The sequence below is a fragment of the Glycine soja genome, chromosome 14 (genome assembly GCF_004193775.1).
Source record: "Glycine soja cultivar W05 chromosome 14, ASM419377v2, whole genome shotgun sequence".
NCBI classification, from domain to species: domain Eukaryota; kingdom Viridiplantae; phylum Streptophyta; class Magnoliopsida; order Fabales; family Fabaceae; genus Glycine; species Glycine soja.
The window spans coordinates 5836236-5854289 of record NC_041015.1 but is presented as its reverse complement, the minus strand read 5'-3'; the positions used below and the strand labels follow the sequence as shown (position 1 = coordinate 5854289).

At 31.7% G+C, this 18054-nt stretch overlaps 2 protein-coding genes across 2 annotated transcripts; both read left to right on the top strand.

Annotated features, from left to right (window-relative positions):
* Positions 1-1023: 1023 nt before the first annotated feature.
* LOC114385096 (double-stranded RNA-binding protein 6-like) lies at positions 1024-5873 on the top strand. Its single transcript, XM_028345071.1, has 5 exons — positions 1024-1188; positions 1908-2161; positions 2429-2645; positions 2732-3134; positions 5131-5873. The coding sequence occupies exons 1-5, from the start codon at positions 1122-1124 to the stop codon at positions 5567-5569; spliced, it is 1380 nt and encodes a 459-aa protein (XP_028200872.1). The 5' UTR covers positions 1024-1121; the 3' UTR covers positions 5570-5873.
* Positions 5874-15037: 9164 nt separating this feature from the next.
* On the top strand, positions 15038-16879 carry LOC114384580 (putative transcription factor bHLH086). Its single transcript, XM_028344279.1, has 5 exons — positions 15038-15631; positions 15755-15862; positions 15982-16047; positions 16185-16250; positions 16428-16879. Exons 1-5 carry the CDS (start codon positions 15092-15094, stop codon positions 16527-16529), a joined length of 882 nt encoding a protein of 293 aa, XP_028200080.1. The 5' UTR covers positions 15038-15091; the 3' UTR covers positions 16530-16879.
* The last annotated feature ends 1175 nt before the right edge of the window (positions 16880-18054 follow it).

Here is an 18054-nt window from a genome sequence, read left to right as displayed (position 1 = left end):
AGTTGTCCTTCCTCACTTTGTTTGCCTTGTGGACCTTTCAATGTGCCGTGCTAATTCTTTCTTTTGCGTTTACTTTTGGGCTTTATGTCCTTTAGGCCCATTTTAAATAAGGGACGCCCATTTTAAACACAATATTTGATAGAAATTCATTTTTGAATATTTTTTTCTTCTTTTTTTAAAGTGGTTTTCTAACAATATCTTATTTAAAGTGGCTTGTTGTAAGTTGACGGAATCTAAGTACATACATAACAAAAACCAAAGCAATAAATTCAGAAAGCTAATATATAATAAATTTTGTGAAAATTAATTTTTATAGAATAATTAATTTGTTTATATATATACATATACATATATAAATTATAAATAAAAATTATAGATTTATTAACATAAATCTACTAATGTATTTTTTAATTTTATTATAATTAATTTTAATATAATAATATATTATTTTACGTATATAAATTTTAAATAAAAATTTTAAATTTCATAAAAATTCCTATATATAAATATATTAATTATTATATCAAAATTAATTATTATAAAATTTATTATCTAAGCATCAATTTACGAAAAGATAAAGAGAGAATCACCCAATATACCGACAACTGCGTTGGTGCGCGTAGCAACAGCCATAGATTTTACACGGCTAATAGTATCATTTTTCCTTATTACAAGTAACTAATGACGTACGCTCTTATCAGTGTTATGTAATAAGGATTTATTCCCTCTATTTCAAAATGTCTAATATTTAACACAGATTAGGAGTAACAATAAACAAATTATTTATTGAAACAATTTTACTAAAAATATGTTTACTTTTAAAAAAATAATAAACTTAGTAGTAAAAAAAAAATCACAAAATCCATATAATTTATATAGGATAAAATTAGAAAAAAAGTTTATAATATTTTGAATAGTCAATAAAAAACACAATTCAACCATGTTTTAATGATATTCTAAGTATAAATTTCCAGCATTTAAATGAAATTACCAGTGAGTGGAACCTCTTCATTGACCACTGAATCTATAAAAGGGGAACAGCACAATTCTTACCCTTTCATTTTCCTCTCCCAACACTAGCCAGTGAGAAACTCCTCATTCTCCTTCTTCTTCTGCTACCCATGGCTTTGTCTTCTTCTGAGCCTCCTCCACCTTCAGTTCCTGCTCCCGTTCAATCTAACCCTCCTCGTAAGTCCTTCATTTTTTCAACGTAATAATATCGAAACCAACCGTATTATTGTTATTCTTCTTAGTTCTACTGTCTTTGGGGCGAATTGAGGTTTCCTAAAATTGATTTTGAATTTTTTTATAGTTTTGACTCAAAATGAGTTTGGCCTAAAACTCTTTAGATGTTTTATATATCTGACACGTTACATTGATTTATTTTGCGAAAATGATTGTTTATGGCATGACTTCCATTAATTTGAAACTCTGTCAGAATCAGAATCAGCAACAGCAGTGGTATTTTGTATGTGGAGTCCCATAGGTTTTCGATACTCGAATATGTTCTGTTGTTTATCGTGGGTTTTAATTTTGCTCATGGCTTTGTGCTTCATTAGGAAGTGGTGAACGTTTGAGTTCATAGCCTTTGCTTTTGAGTTTTGGTGAGACTTTGTTGAGGATATGGCTGCCAAGTTTTTACGGAGGCTTCCTTTTGTAATCTTTCTAATATAGTGGTTCTCCTTGTGCTTTTGTATTAGTTGGTCTTAATAAAATTTCTTTTGCCATTCAATTTTTTTTTTAAAACAAGGTTTAAAATTGTATCTTGCACACACGTGTTTATGTTTACTTGTTCATTTGTTTGCTATCATCACACATTTTTATTTTTATTCGGAGTCTTTTAGCCTGTGTCTATGTATAATGCATAAAGAGATCTCTAATAACTTGAATTGCTCTCATGGTTCCAGCACACTTGATGTACAAAAATCGTTTACAAGAGTTTACTTCAAAGTCAGGCATTAACTTTCCTGTGTATCAGACCATTAATGAGGGACAGGATCATAGTCCAAAATTTAGGTCGACTGTGTGGGTCGCTGATATGGGTTACACTTCCCAATCCACATTTTCCCATAAAAAAGCTGCTGAGCAGGAGGCAGCTAGACTTGCTTTGGAAAGTATCCTTAAGAGGACCAGAGATGAAGGACTCTCTCTTGTCAATCAGGTGTGAACAATTTTTCGTTAATAATAATTTTATGCTTAGAATAATCTTGTCTATTCGAATAGATTTTCTATAATAAATTAAGTGTGCTTCTGCATGTTATATTTTTATTGGATAAAAATAAATAGCTGGTGAAATAGCTTTAATACTTAATTATGCATTTATGCTTTAATTAAGATTTGTCATTGCTTCATTTTGGTTTGGTTTGGTATTATCATTCAATATTATCTTTATATAAAATGTTGATTCTTTGTTGTCATTGTCTTCCAGATTTCTCCATTTTCCAAGTCTATCATGAATGAGTACGCTGACAAACTGCATGTAGAACAACCTACATACAACACTGATCAGCAACAGCTAGGAGGGGTGCTTCCTATCTTTATAACTTCTTTAGTTTTCAATGGTACAAGTTACACTGGTGATCCAGCTAGAACAAAAAAGGAAGCTGAGCAGTCAGCCGCAAAGGCTGCAATTCTTTCAATTATGGGTATTCTTCTGTGTATGCTTTATTACATATTTCCATTAGATTTTAGGTAGCAATGTGCATACCTACTAAATGACCATTTAATGCAGGTGATTCTAGCTCGGGAACTGTGCTTGTTGAGATTATTAAGTCAAAGTCTATATTTTATGATGCAATCAAAGGAAAGGGACGATCTCTGTCACAGCCTAGTGCAGTGTTATCCACAACAAATGCAGGACAGATCTCTATTACACTGGATCATAAAGATACAGAAGTTGCAGCTTGTGTGGCTGATAATAATAATAATGAGACTAAAGTTGAATTTCCTGAGTTTCCTAAGATGCTTTCCACATGTCAAGAACTCCAAATGATACATCAAGAATCTTCCCTTGAAGCCAATAATGTCTCTTTGCAGCCGGGTTCAGAACATTCCATTGATAATGATTCAACTTCAAAAAAGCGGAAAAAGAACAAGAAGAAGTCTAATAAGAAGTTACGGTCACAGACTCCGCTGTAAGTTTCTATAATCTCATATATGTTATTTTATTTGGTGTTTCTTTTGCCTCCTTTGCTATTTATTTTCTTGAGTCTTTTCTCCCCTCATGTATGCCACTGAGTAACTGTCCATGCAAACAAAAGAATTATTTAGCATTTAGTCTACATGGGAGCTGCAGTCTTTTCTCCCCTCATGTTTCCCTTGTCTATCCATAATTTCTGCTTTGTTTTAATCAATTTCCAGTGAGGTGAACTTGCAATGACGATTAATAATATATACGGTAAGGTTGTTGCTGGTTTTAGATTGTGATCTTGGAAGGTGTGAGAGGAGGATTAGAGGAACCTGGTGTGCTTACGTGTTGAGGATTTTTATGCAGTTTTGTGGTTCGGGTTTGGATGTATGTCGGGTATTTTTATGTGTGGATATATGCAGTTTTGTAGAAGTGATATCAGGTTTTGAGTGGTATTAGTGCACGTGAGGAAGAGATTTGGTGTTTTATGCTTTTTGAGCTTTCCAAATTGTGTCCCTGAATTTTGTTAGTATGAAGCTTGTTAGTACTTAGATGTGATATTCTTTTTGTGAAGCTTGTTAGTGTTCACGAGAGTAATTCTTATTTTATTGTAAACTATTCTCAATTTGAGAGTCCAAGTTTATAATTACCACGCATTTCTATAATATGATTAAATGTTGGAAATATGTTTGAGTGGAAGTAGAGAATGGAAGCAATCAAGCTTTTTCATTAATTACTATGTTTCCATCACACAAGATGTATGAGAGTAAAATCGAAGTTGTACAAACTAGTTACTTCACAGAATGGAATAAAACTTCTTCTGTCAGTTAGCACATAGTAAACTACCACTTTACAAATCCAATTCCTCGCTCCTCACACAATGCCACTCCCCTAGCTACAGAAAATATATATAGGCCCCCAAACATTTTCCTCGCATGGTCATATACAAAAACCAGTAGCATAGCTGCAACTGCCACAATAGACTCAAAGATAGTTCTGAATACTGCACAAAACTCCTCTACATAAATTTATCCCTTTGGCATTTTGATACTTGTCCTCCACTCTGAGATTCTGTTATAATTACTTCAAATTAACACAGAACAGAACCAGTTAAAAGATGTTGACCCACATTTTGAATTCCTCAAGATTCTTACACAACTTAGTACTCTATCCTCTGATATTTGAGTGGCTTCACAGGTTTACATCTTTCTTCCTAGCAGACCTTCCAACATAGATCGTAGTGACATAAATATACTCTATTTTTGTAAACCTCAGATGATTCGTCCAGTCATAAAGAGAAGAAGAAAATTTGCTTCTCTTTGCTTTGAGAAATTTCAAACTGTGAACTTCTATCTTCTTGGTAGCAATTCTCATTAATTCTACAATTCTAATACTCTTTGTTGCACCAGAATCAAACAAAAATTTGAAGATCATAAAACATAAAACGAACCAAAATTGGATTTCATATAAAAAAAATGGCATTTGATAGTCTCTCTCCCTTGCCCACACACTACCCCTCCAATCCTCCAATGCTATTGTGCTCTACCTCGCAGCTATCTGTTCAGCAATGAAAGTTTGATTTTGCAATAGAGTTGAATCCAAAAGCTTCGATCCTCGATTGCTAAGAAACAAAGCCCAAGGATAATTATTTCTAGGATTTGTTTATCTCTGGTTTTGGGACTGGACGTTTGGATTTTTTGGGAATGGGAGATCAAGGAAAGGACGATTAAAGAATAGTGTTTCATCTTACAATCTGTTGAGATCATCCTTGTTTCATTGGTGAAATGCCTAAGCTTGTACCTGACTAAAAGAAGTGTGTTTGTATTATGTAGCAAGGGACAATATTTATAATACTTGTTTTGGTGGGATTTATGATGTGACATGATTTAAGCTTGATAGATATGTACATGTATTTGCTTGTCTAGAGACAAAGCTAGTTTTTTTTGCTCCTGTTTTGGATGTGTCTTGTGATTAATTGAATGTTCTGTTGTGAAAATTTGCAGGTCACCGATTACTGGGGTTCCCTTGAACCAAGTCCCTCCACGTACTGGAGTTCTCATGAACCAAGTTACTCCTTGTTCTACATTTCTCATGAACCAAGTTCCTCCTTGTACTGCTGTTCCCATGAACCAAGTTCCTCCTTGTACTGCAGTTCCCATGAGCCAACTTTATGCTCGTACTTCTCTCATGGACCAAGTCCCTCCTCGTACAGCTCCCATGAACCAAGTTATGCCGTGTACTGCAGCTCCCATGGACCAAGGTCCTCCTCGTACTGCAGCTCCCATGAACCAAGTTCCACCGTGTAGTGCATTTCCCATGATTCAAGTCGCTCCTTGTACTTCAGCTACTGCAGCTCCGATGAACCAAGTTCCCCCTGCAGCTCCGATGAACCAAGTTCCCCCTTGCACTGCAGCTTCCATGAACAAAGTCCCTCTTTTATAGGTGGCACAGTAAAAATGTAAAGTGTGATGAAATTCTTGTGTATGTTGCAAACTCTCAGACTAGAGTTCATGGAGAGAAAACCGCAGATCCTTGTTAAAATTTAGGAATTGTTGTTAAAATCCTTCTTTAGTGGCCGTTTTTGTTTATTAAGCCCGTGTCTTTCATGTTTTGGGCTTCAAACTTTATATCATGTTAAAATTGATCTTCAAATGTTATATCATGTTACAATTGATATTGTATGTTTACCTAATGGTGTCATACATTATTGGTTGGATTTGAACTTAAATAAATGTACTTGTTAAAATCTTGAATGGGGCAAAAGTTAAGATAAATTTATCTCAATTAGGAGTGTGCATGATTTGTGTTTTTAAAATCAAATTGAATTTAGTCATCAATTTTTAGTGCAAACTGTTTTGAATTAGACAAAGTGGTCTGATACTTGAACCGAACGGATTCTAAGTTGGTTTTAAAATTGAACTAGTTTTAAATCAAGTTTTAAAGCCAAATTAGTTTTCCACCGGCTTCAAACTCATTTTTTTTATATAAAAAAAACTGGTTTCTTTTATCCAGTTCAAAACATTTTTTTTAAAATCAGATTTTTATGTGTTAAGCCTATTATTTTGGTTCTAATTAATGATACTAACAAATAGAGTTGTGCATTGTTTGGTAAACCTAAACATTGAACAATTTTTATGGTTTGGTTTTTGATTTATTTGACAAAAGAGTTTGGTTTTTGATGAACTGGTTTTAAATCAATTCTAAATCAGTTTAGTTTAGAACTGAATTTAAACCTGTTTTGAGAGCAAAACTAGTTTTTCTGTATTGTTGAACCATTTTTAGGCTAGTTTATAAGTTGATTTATAACAAATTAAAGTATAATAGTTAAATTCAAAATAATAGTGCTAAAAATTAGACAAATTATTAAATTAAATTCAATATAAGGAAGTTATCATCGTGTCATTCTTGAAATTAAAATAAGTTTTTGATAATTAGTAATCTTGTTCCGTGTGACTTATCTCTTAATTTTAATATATTATGTATTTGGTTTAAATTAACACTTATTAGATAGTAAAATAAGTATATTAGTAGCATTTTCTTATAACAAAACTAGATAAACAATATTTAAAAAAAACAATTTTTCTTAAAAAGTATTTTTATTTATTTTTAAATCTTCCCATTCTCACCAAAAAGAGAAGCAAGAAAAACATGAAGACACTCACACGGCAGTGATCAGACAACAATGTTCACATCTTTTTCCTTTCCATCCCTCTTGTCCTTGTTTCTCAGTACCACAAAACTCTTGTGAGAAACTTCTCCTTCTACATTGTCTTCTCACCCACTCACCCATGCATGGCTTCATCTTCTCCTCCATCATCTCTTTTTTCTCCCTTTTCTACGTATTTGTTGAAACTTTTGCTAACATAACAACCATAATTTTCTTGATCAACGTGTATCAGTGTTGTTGTTAACATAGATTTGATGCATGGATGTGGGTTCTAAGAGTGTGAATGATTGAGCTGACTTTTACAAAATTGATTTTGATTAAAAACCTTGTTTGGATAAGCTTTTCCAAAAATACTTATAAAAAAGTACAAAAAAAAATTATTTCATAAATCAATATTACCTTATTCATAAGTTAAAATCAGTTTTTGTAGACAAGCTAAATGAGAGAAGCTTCTTCAAAAGCTGATTTCATGTATTAGCTAATTTTAACTTAGGGAAGTTTATTTTATTTTTCTTTTATTTATTCTGTTTTTTCTAGAGTGTTTACGGAGAAAAACATAACCTTAGTTTAAAGTGGAGTGATTAATGCTTGAAAACTTGTATCTTGAGCGTTTGGAGTAGCTTATTTTTGAAATATTTGTTATTTGTTTTGGAGTAAGTGAATTTGCAAATAATAAATCATATTTCTCACATTAAGTGAAACCGCTGGTTGAGCTTTTAAGTTAATGGTTAGTTTCCAAAACATGATTCTTTTAAACTTATTCTTATTATTTCACTTTTTTTTAGATACTCTTATCATTTTACTTAGTAGCATTATATTTGGCAATTTGCATTACACTTGTTGTGTTTTGATTCTAAGTGATAATTGATATTTATGCTTTGCCTTTGCTCATGTTTACTATCGTCAACACAATTTTTATTAGGAGATTTTTGGCGGCATGCATCAATGTGGAACATATAAAGTGATCTATAAGACTCTAACATCATCGTTGACCTAAATTTCGGAGCATGTTGTTGTCCCTCGTTGATAGTTTCATACACGGGAAGTGCGATGTTTGACTTTTGAGCAAACTCTTGTAAACTATTGTTGTGCATCAACTGTTCTGATAAAAAAAACCTAGTGTGAGTTAATGGGGTGTGTTGCACTTCCCAATCCTATTTTTCCAACCTAAAAACTGCTGAACAGGATGCTGCTAGACATGAAGCACCATCTCTTGTTTATGAGGTGTGTTGTAGCAAAATAGTTGGTGTTGATTTCAGTAGGTGTATAGCTTCAGTTGATTCAAAATATAGACCGTTTAGTAATTTTGAGCCAATATTTGTTAATATGTTGCAAAATTCTAGACTGCTATATATTAAGCTTGTTTTATGTTTACTTTGCATCCGGTGCAATCATAGTGCATTAGATGTTAGTTTTTCTTGTTTCTTCCTAATAAAATTTCTGTCTATCGGAAAAAAAGTAGTGTTTGATGATCTGAGAAGTTTTTCTTAACCTATTCCTCCTAGCTTGTGTATGTATTTGCCTAGATAACCTTTTTCTGTAAGAAATTACGATGCATTTTTGCAAGTTATATTGTTATTCGATATATCATACACCTCTCTCTTATGATGCAATGCTAAAGAGTCTTACTTGAAAATTATCGTACAACCTATTAAAGAGGCTTTTAATTTCCAGGAAGATATTAGTATCAGAAAATTTCACACATTCTTTTTAATACAAGCATTCAACTCATACAAGTTTGATAAAGAAGCAGTACCATTATTATTACAAATAAATTTTGTTGCCCATGGAAACTGAGTTTTGACGCTTCCTTTTCATATTCTGTACAGGTTTGAAACTAATCTAGTATAGCTTGAACTAATCATGGAAATCTATGGTCTGGAAAATTGTTTTCATATAAGTGCTAACTGCTTGTGAAATAATTTGCAGACTTGTGAAAAAATAAAAAGCTGGTAAAATAGCATTAAGCTTAATGATGCTTTAATTCGGATGTTATTGTTTTATTTTGGCTTCATCTTGTGTTATCATTGCATATATCTTAGTTTAAAACATCAACTACTTGTTGTCTTTGTCTTCCAGATTTCTACATTTTACAAGTCTATCTTGAATGAATATGCTACTAAACTGAATTTAGAAGGACCTTCAGCGAGAAGGGTTGGTTCCTGTTTTTATATCTTCTGTAGTTTTTCAATGGTACAAGTTACACCAGTGATGCAGCTAGAAACAGAAAGGATGCTCAGCAGTTAGCTGCTCTGCTGCTATTCTTTCAATTTTGGTTATTCTTCTGTGTATGCTTTATTACATATTTTTCAATAGATTTTAGGTGACAATGTGCTTGCTTACTAATTAAGTATTTAATGCAGGTAATTCTGACTCAGAATCAATTCTCTCTGAGATGATTAATTCAAAATCTAAACTTTTAAATGAAATCAAAGGAAAGGGCTTGCAAGGTATTCTTCCTAGTGCTGTGACACCGACAGCAAAGAGAGGACATACCTCTCTGTTGGATTGGGTCACAAGGAGGAATTTGCAGGTTCCGTGGCTGATAATAATGATGAAACTGAAGTTGAATTTCTTAAGTCTTCTAGGAAGGTTTCCAGGTGTAAAGAATTTCAGATATCAAAAGATTCAAAACAAGAATTTTCGCCTACCAAGTTTTCGGATGCGTGTCTGCAATATTGTTCTGCTGGTCCTCCTCCTCTTGATGGTGGTTCAAGTTTGAAAAGGCAGAGAAAGAAATAGAAAAAAGGCTAATAAGAAGTCATAGCTAGAATCATTATGTTTCTGGAATATCTCATTTATGATGTGTTATGCAGTGGTTCTTTTGCCTCCTTTACTATATTTTTCTTCATATATTTTTTATGGTGTAACCCCGTATGTTCAACTTTTGTCCTGAATACAAAAGAAATTATTTACCATTTAGTCTACATGCTTCCCTTGTCTGTCCAGAACTTTTGGATTCACATTGTCCATGAGAATAGATATGTAGTTAATTTATTCCTAATGCTTTTTGTCTTTAGCCGATTCCTTGCCACTGTGAGATCAACATGCAATAGTGTTAAGTAGATGAGTAGATACGTGGTTAATTTATTCCTACATACTTCTCACCCTAAAGAGAAGTCATCCATCTTCTGTTTGGGATCATCCTTGTTTCATTAGAGTAATTGGAGTATTGGCATGCTGAAGCTTGTCTCTGGTATAAGAATTTTGTATTTATAAAATGTTGTGAGGGATGAAATGTAGTGCTTGTTTTAATAGAGCTATATGGGATGTGATTTAAGCCACCATGTTTGTATTATTTGTTTGGGAGGCAAAGCTTAGTGTCTTTTTTAACGAGTGATTGTGATTTGTGAAAGTGTCTTATGATTAATTGGATGTTCTGTTGTGAGAATTTGCAGCTTATCAATTGTTGTGTTTCCTGTGAACCAAGTCCCTTTTTCAGTGGCACAGTAAAAACAACGTAGAAGTGTGATGAAATTCTTGTATATGTTGTAAAGTCTGGAGACTAATCCTAGTTCATGGATAAAAAGTCTAAGTTCCTTTTTTAAATTAAAGAAGTGTTATTAAAATCCATTTTCAGTGGCTATTAACCTTTTCTTGTTTCCCTTAAAAAAAACCTTTTCTTGTTAAGCTTATGCTTTCTATTCAAGTTTCTGTTGAGAATGCACAAATTTACTCAAGAAGTAGTATTCTACTATGTGCTCTACTTCTGTTTTAATCATTGTTGAAGTGTTGTGGTGGTGAGGGTGGCTATTTTCTGCTAAAATGATTATTTGTAAATTTTCTTCTTTGATAGGATGATCATAGTTTGAGTTGGATTGTGTTTGAAAAATATAAATAAATTAAACCTAATTAGTGTTTATATTATTTTCTTTGTTGATAGGTTTAATTAAGTTGGGTTAAATTGAGTTTGTCCAAAATTTTTAATTAACTAGACCTAAATGAATTTGATCAAACTCAGGTTCAATAAAGACACACCAAGGTTGAATTGAGTTTATCAAGAATTTTTAACTAGCCCAACTCATGGGGCCAACTCAAGGAATCTAATCCCTTACTTTAAGCTTATAAATATTATTAATTATTAATATTCTCTAAATAAATAATTTGAAAGAAAGTTACTAATTAATCAAACGATAATGTTATGGGTAAAAATTAATATATATTTTTAAAAATATCCAAGCTTTAGTCTCTAAAACTAACATTTTTTCCCTAAAAAAACTAACATTTTTCTACTTATATAGGGACCAACGAGAGTATTTAAAACAATATAAATAAAAGTCAGGAGAAATAAAACAGAAATTTAGAAAATTTTGAAGACTAAAAATAACATCAACCCAAGATAATAAAATTGTAACGTTAATGGTGTGGGTAATACGGTCACTCATAAAATATGCACCTTTTGCAGATTATTGGATTGGAAAAAGCCCATCCAAACTAATTAAGTCATGGTGCATGCATCATTATTATGTTTTAGATGATTATGAACTTCAGAAGATCATGATGCATTTCAAACTAAATTAATATAATAGCTATATCCTTGCTCACTTTGGTTACAATGCAAATTCACTTTAATTGACTAAGGAATGAGTTGTAATTACCTTTAAGTATCCGATCGAGTTCGACTCCTCTTTTTGAAAGAAAAGAGGGTTCACTTTAATTACAGGAGTAATGAATTACTTTTACATGAGAATATTTTGACACACTATGAAAGTTCTAATACCACGGAGGCCATTTTTTTCGTGGAAAAATATAGCAAATGGCATTGCCATCTGCAAAATACCAATGTAGATTACAGCTCAGAAACCCTCACTACTATATATGAAGCATATAATTAAACACCATACTACTCATTTGAGAGGTGGTCTGAGACCTAGAGATTCTAGCACATTCCATCTTAGTCGTCACAGCAATTAGTATGTGCATATATATGAATGTACATTGATATGATATGCACTAGAAGCATTTCATTATTAAGTGTTAACCTATAATTAAGTGTATATTATCTAAAATTTAAATATGCCAGTGTATTCAATAAACAATGGAAGAGCTAATGACAGCACTAATTGGCTAGTTTCAAAGATGTTTACATAATGTTTAAGAGGATTTGGAAGATATGGAAAATTCTGATCTTCTCCCTGATTAAGAGTTTCCAAGTTCATTACAAGAAGGACACAATTAGACACTCTCCATGAGACAAGGAAAAAGAATTGCTAACTTAATATTTTCAATTCCAGCTCTAGTTTTTCCCCCCTTTGCCCCAAAATTTGTTTGTGTAGTAACCAAACATGTGGATGATCTTCTTTGTGTCTACAAAAGATATACTTAACTGTATTTCATGAGCAGCCAGAAATAGTCATGCACTGTATGAAAAAGATAACCCTTAAAAAATGTACATGATTAAACTGAGTTGACCACAGGAATTCCTTTTAGTATAAAAAAATTCAGTATGATGGAATCTGTTCGAGAGAATGTTGACTTTCTTTTTTCTTTGGCAACAGCTAATTAATGGTGAGTGAATTCTTTAAACTTAGAAAAGCCAGCTTTTAGGTGTTAAAGGCAGAGATCCCTGACAGTGGTGAATGGTGTTTAAGAGAGTTAAGTAATGTTTATAGAAATAAATAAAAGATTAGGACATTAATATATAATTTTATTTCCTTTATTTTAATGTTTATAGAAATAAGTAAAAGATAAGGATCGACATAAATAATATATGTTAACCTGTCATTTTATTTCATTTATTTTAAAATTGACATACATTAGATAATATTTATTAGATATAAAAAAAATTATCCTCTTTTATCCTCCTTTAAAACTAATCTCCCAAACATATTTGTTTAGTTTCAAGGAAAAGTATACTTTGTTTTGATTTTTATAAGAGGGGGAGAGAAGAAAAATATGGAAAATGTATTACATTCTTATAAATCATAATAGAGGATAGATAAAATAAAATTTCAAATCAAATTAATGTCTAGTTATAGTTCAAAAATATTGTAAAATTATTTTTCCTTTTTTTAAAAATATCTCAACACTAGGGTTGTACTTGATTTAAAAGAAAGAAATAAAATAAATAAAAATAGAGAAGAGATAATTTAAAAAAGGAAAAAAAGTAGAAATGAAGTAATATGTTTTAATATTTGTTTGGTTTAAGAGAAATATGTGAAAAATAAAGTAAAAATAATATTGTAAAGTTATTTAGTATAAATGAGATAAGGAGGATATAGAATTAAATAGAGACAAAAAAATCAATCTTTTTACCTAAAAATATCATTTTTTGTCCTAAATATAACCTGATAACTAAAGAAAATCATTTCCCCCCTAAAAAATCGATTTCACTACAACTGGAAAGAGAAAAAAATTATGCTACAAACCCCCCCAACTAGTATCTTTACTCACTCCAAAATCATCTCTACCAAACTCACTCACTCCCTTTTCGTCTTTGGTATGTTTATTCCGTCGTTAGAACCGAGCAGAGCCTATGGGAGAGACAAACATTAAAGGGAGGCGATATTAACCTCTTTATTTTCCTCATTTCTTCCAAAATTTTGAATTAAAAAAAGTAAAATTAAAAAGCTCTTTATTTTTCTGGTGATTAGGTCAAAATCATATAATATAGTTAGTCTTTATTGTCTTTTTTATATAGTTTTTGTCCCTTTTTAATTTTTCGGCATAATTAGTTTTTATCGTTAATTTTTTATCAACTTATGTTTTGTACTCCTTACGAAGTTGGCTTTTCCTTTGATCATGGTCGTATCTTTTGGTGCTTTGACGTTCCATAGAACGATCGATGGTGCATGCTAGAAGTTACTATGGTGTGGAAGCAAGGAAAGAACGAAACAAATCAATCTTTAATGGCCTTTATTAGCTGAATATGGTGGTTAATTTCTTTGTTTGTGTAAGTTATATAAACTTATAAACGATTGAACAAGTAGGAAATAATAGATTTCAATTAGTAGGTAGTAATTGAAGCTAGCAAAGGCTAATAATGTAACCAAAGGGTCATTTTGGTTGAGTGAAAAAGAATGAAATGAGATGAAAAAAAATATTTAAATTAAAGTGGTGTGATGAAGATGTAGAACCCACTCATATTTTTTGAAAACTTTCCTTCTATTCTTTCCTATTTTCTTCCCAGCCAAAAGGGGATTAACAAAGAAGTGCAAAAAAGAGATAATACATTTCCACTAAGAAGTACCGGATAACGCATGATACATTATGAAAGACTTGAGATTAATTTGGATTTTCAAAGTAGTATTTCATTGATTCTTTTCCTCTCTTTTTTTTCTTTTTCAATTTTTAGGAATAAAAAAGTGTAGACTTTGAGCTTAAGATATGAAAAATGATATTAAATTTGTTTTTAAGAAAGTATGTTGGATTAGTTTGTACGTGAATACTTAACTTCATATTTATGATGTTTTCATCTAAAATGTTCCGGTTGCATGCACTCAAACCAGTTGAACGTGACCTTAAGTAAACTATTATGAATTCATACGAGACTTTTAGGTCGTAAGCCATGAAGTCTATTTATTTATAGTTTGTGTACAAGAAACCTTCATGTTAAGGTTCAAAATGTTCCACGTTACTTTCCCCTGCACATTTTTCAATCTTAAAAAGAAAAAAAAGTAATTCGGAGAGAAAATAAATGGAATCTTGCATATACAAAACCCACCATGCTTAATGTTCATAATATACAGTCCATGCCAATCAGTGCTATATCTTAGCCAGTTCAATAGCTAGTGCAGCCAGCTACACAGAATGTTAACATACATTATATAATATATTATATGGTACATAAATTGAATAGAGTATGAGTCCATGCACGTGCTTAAGTTATAAAAAGGAAGCATGTGAGAAGCTGCAACCCCAAGAGTAGCTCCAGCTTCTTCATCAAAGTGAGACTAACCAAAAATGGGGAATCAAAGAGAGACGTGGGTTTGGCGAAGGATCCGGCGATCCTTGTGCTATACTTAATTTGCTCTTCTTTTATATTCTCAATTGCATTCTCTTTTTGCCAGCTAATTAACAATCCCAACATGAAGATGAATTAATTAATAAACTAACATTTTTTAAATTCGTAAAGACAGATACATCAGTATTTTAGTATTATATTTTGATTTCTTGTTCCCCCATAATAGTTAAGATTTCAGTTGACTACTATTACTCCAATCTCAATCAACACAAAATGGTAGTTGGTTTTTGAAGGCTATATATAAAGAGGCCCCATTCACTAGTTTTCATGCTCATCATTGACCTTAACAAAAAACCACAGTTGCTTTTGCTTTTGTGTTTCCTTTACCTCCTTAATGGCACTCTCTTTGACATCTAATGGGGTCAATGAGTACCAAAAATGTGTGGTTGAAGAGGAAGATGGCTCACAAAGTACTAATGGGCTCAGCAATGATTCAGCTTCAGCCATAACCAATTCTCCTCCTCTATGTGGCAATGAGTATGTTCATAAGAGCACACATTACCAACTTGAAGAAGCAGAATCCCTGATTAATTTCAAAGCCAATGATCAATACAACAACCTCATGCAAGGTAGTGAATCTTTTCTTAGCTTTCAGCAGAGTTGGATGTTCTCCAAAGAGAGTAATTTGCATGAAGGTTATAACCAGTGGAACCATGTTATTAGTCCTAAAAGCCCCACAGATATGCGCCTAGTGCAAAATTTCAGTTGCTTTGAAACAGCCACTGGCTATAGCTCCATATTCAATGGTGCAAAAGACAAGCAACATGGTGAAAGTTCATCATCTGGGTGGCTATACTCTGAACCAAATGTCCCTAGTGATAGCTTGCATGAGTCAGCAGCACAAGAATTGGTCTTGAAAAAGCGCTCTTTTATGGTATTTTATTGTCTCCTCAATCATACCTTAACTTTTTCTTTTTGTTTTTTAATGCTTGGAACTAGTCCATAGAGAACTCTATGAAATTAGAATGGAACATTGAGGCCAGATTTGTGTTTATAGGGAGAGAACATGCAAGTTACCAATGCCAAGAAGCCATGCACAAGTGCAAGTAAAGCAGCAAAACCAAAGTCAAACCCATCCCAGGATCCTCAAAGTGTTGCTGCCAAGGTTTGCTTTAAACCTAAGTTAAATTGTGTTTGATATGTACCTTGTTTTGATTGAAAATTAAGAAAACTTAAAAATATGAGATTCAATGCTGATAGAATGTTTGTATGAGTGTATCTCAGAATAGAAGAGAGAGAATAAGTGAGCGGCTTAAGATACTACAAGAACTGGTCCCCAACGGTTCCAAGGTAGATTTTTCAAACGAGTACTGAGAAGTTTCTTTCTTTTGCACTTTCATATATGTTGCAGAGTTGAAGCTTCAACTCAACCAAACTCTATGAAATTTTACTTGCCAGAATTATTATTTGATTGGTGAATTTTGCAGGTTGATTTGGTCACAATGTTGGAGAAAGCAATTAGTTATGTGAAGTTTCTTCAGTTGCAAGTGAAGGTGGAACTTGCACAGAGTGCACTACTTTTCTTCTTCTTTTGATAAGCAATTTTTTGGTCCTATTTACAATTCTTTATGCACGTTCAAATCTTCAGTTTCTTCAAACTAAGCTCATGGCTTAATCTGAATTGGAATCTCACATGTGACATCTTTGTTCTCTACTTGTTCATTGTGAAGGTGTTGGCAGCTGATGAATTTTGGCCAGTCCAAGGTGGAAAAGCTCCTGACATTTCTCAAGTGAGACAAGCCATTGATGCCATTCTTTCATCTCAAAGATGAATCCCAAAAAGATCATGAATACAAGAAATCATACTTCACAATTCAAACACAACTTTGCTGAACGAGAAAAACTTTGTTCTGGAAGTTGGTCGTTCTGAAGGGCGTTTTAGTATTTCAGAATGCTTGACCTTTTCTAATTTGTTAATACTAAATCAAGATCTAGCAGAAAATTTGAGCATCTTGTGTTAGTTGTTTGTGTATATGCTGGGGCTGGAAATTAAACCGTGTCCCAGGATTTCATTCACAAAATATCTACGTGTCTACGTTGTACTTTAATTTTCTCTGTACTACTAGTGGCGATGGAAGTGTTTCTAATAAATATCTGACTACTCAGCCAACAATTACATGTATATGGATTTATATTCAGTTTATTGTTAACTAATTTTATTAAATTGGCTAATTTAATAAAAACAAACATACTTCACATTTATAAAAAGAATTAACTAATTTTATTAAATTATGTCATCTTTAATTAAAAAATAAACATTTAGGATATTAATTAATAAATTAAAAAAAGAAATTATTTATCGTGGAAATTATAGAATAACGTAAGAACGTCATGAAGAGTGTAATTTTATTTATAAAAATATTTTTTTTAATTTTTTAATCAATGTTCCAAGGACACTAATTAATATTTGTTTTTCTTATATTATTTTTTATTGGAATTTAATATCAGATATAATTTTTTTTTGCCTAATGAAGAGTATTTTTTATAAAGAATCTCATTAAATAAAACATAACTAATTGAGATTTGTTTATATTTGAGATAAAAAAATTAAGAGACTTTTGTTACTTATAGTTGAAACCGGAGGGAGTATATCTATTCCAATGAATACATTTTCCAATGAATAATGCTCTAGGAGTTAAATAAGTCTTTGTGAAATTTAAAATGAATGAGTAATTAATTGGTTAATTTTTTATTCCTCTCATCATATATAATTGCTTCCTTGTAGGATGACAATGTCAATTAGAATGCATATGAATGAGTTGTTGTATATGTAATTGTGGTGACAATGATATTGAGGGTGATGAAATGATAGTAATAATTATAAGGTAATAGTTATGGTGAAATGATGGTGGTGAAGGTGACAACTATAGTGTAATGACAACCAGGTGATATGACAGAGGTGGTAGTAGTGATGATGGTTAGAATATATTTTTTTAAATTAAAAATCAAATTTATAAAATATTTTTTCTTGATTTTGATAATGAATGTAAAATTATTTTGAAATTGAATTAAAAGCTAATTAAACTCCATTTTTTTTATTGAACATGTTTTATTTTAAAAATTGCATTTAAAAATTAAAAATCAGAAACTCACAATCAACCCAAATGGAACCTTAGGTATTCAACTAATGGATGTAAATTTATATAAAAGGACATGCTCATGTGGGATTTTATATTTTTCATTTTTTTATAAAAGTATATTTTTAGATAAATTCAATTTTAAGTTTTTTATTTAATTTTAATCTCTTTTTTTTAAAGGATCAAATATTAAAATGAATAGCAGTTTGTTTTTCTCCTT

What these genes read in the sequence shown, in the direction of transcription:
- LOC114384580 (XM_028344279.1), top strand. Translation starts at nt 15,092, where the DNA reads ATGGCACTCTCTTTGACATCTAATGGGGTCAATGAGTACCAAAAATGT. An exon ending in CTCAAAGTGTTGCTGCCAAG is followed by an intron (nt 15,863 to 15,981) that starts GTTTGCTTTAAA and finishes AGTGTATCTCAG; the next exon opens with AATAGAAGAGAGAGAATAAG. An exon ending in TTCTTCAGTTGCAAGTGAAG is followed by an intron (nt 16,251 to 16,427) that starts GTGGAACTTGCA and finishes TTCATTGTGAAG; the next exon opens with GTGTTGGCAGCTGATGAATT.
- LOC114385096 (XM_028345071.1), top strand. Translation starts at nt 1,122, where the DNA reads ATGGCTTTGTCTTCTTCTGAGCCTCCTCCACCTTCAGTTCCTGCTCCC. An exon ending in GACTCTCTCTTGTCAATCAG is followed by an intron (nt 2,162 to 2,428) that starts GTGTGAACAATT and finishes ATTGTCTTCCAG; the next exon opens with ATTTCTCCATTTTCCAAGTC. An exon ending in TTACGGTCACAGACTCCGCT is followed by an intron (nt 3,135 to 5,130) that starts GTAAGTTTCTAT and finishes GAAAATTTGCAG; the next exon opens with GTCACCGATTACTGGGGTTC.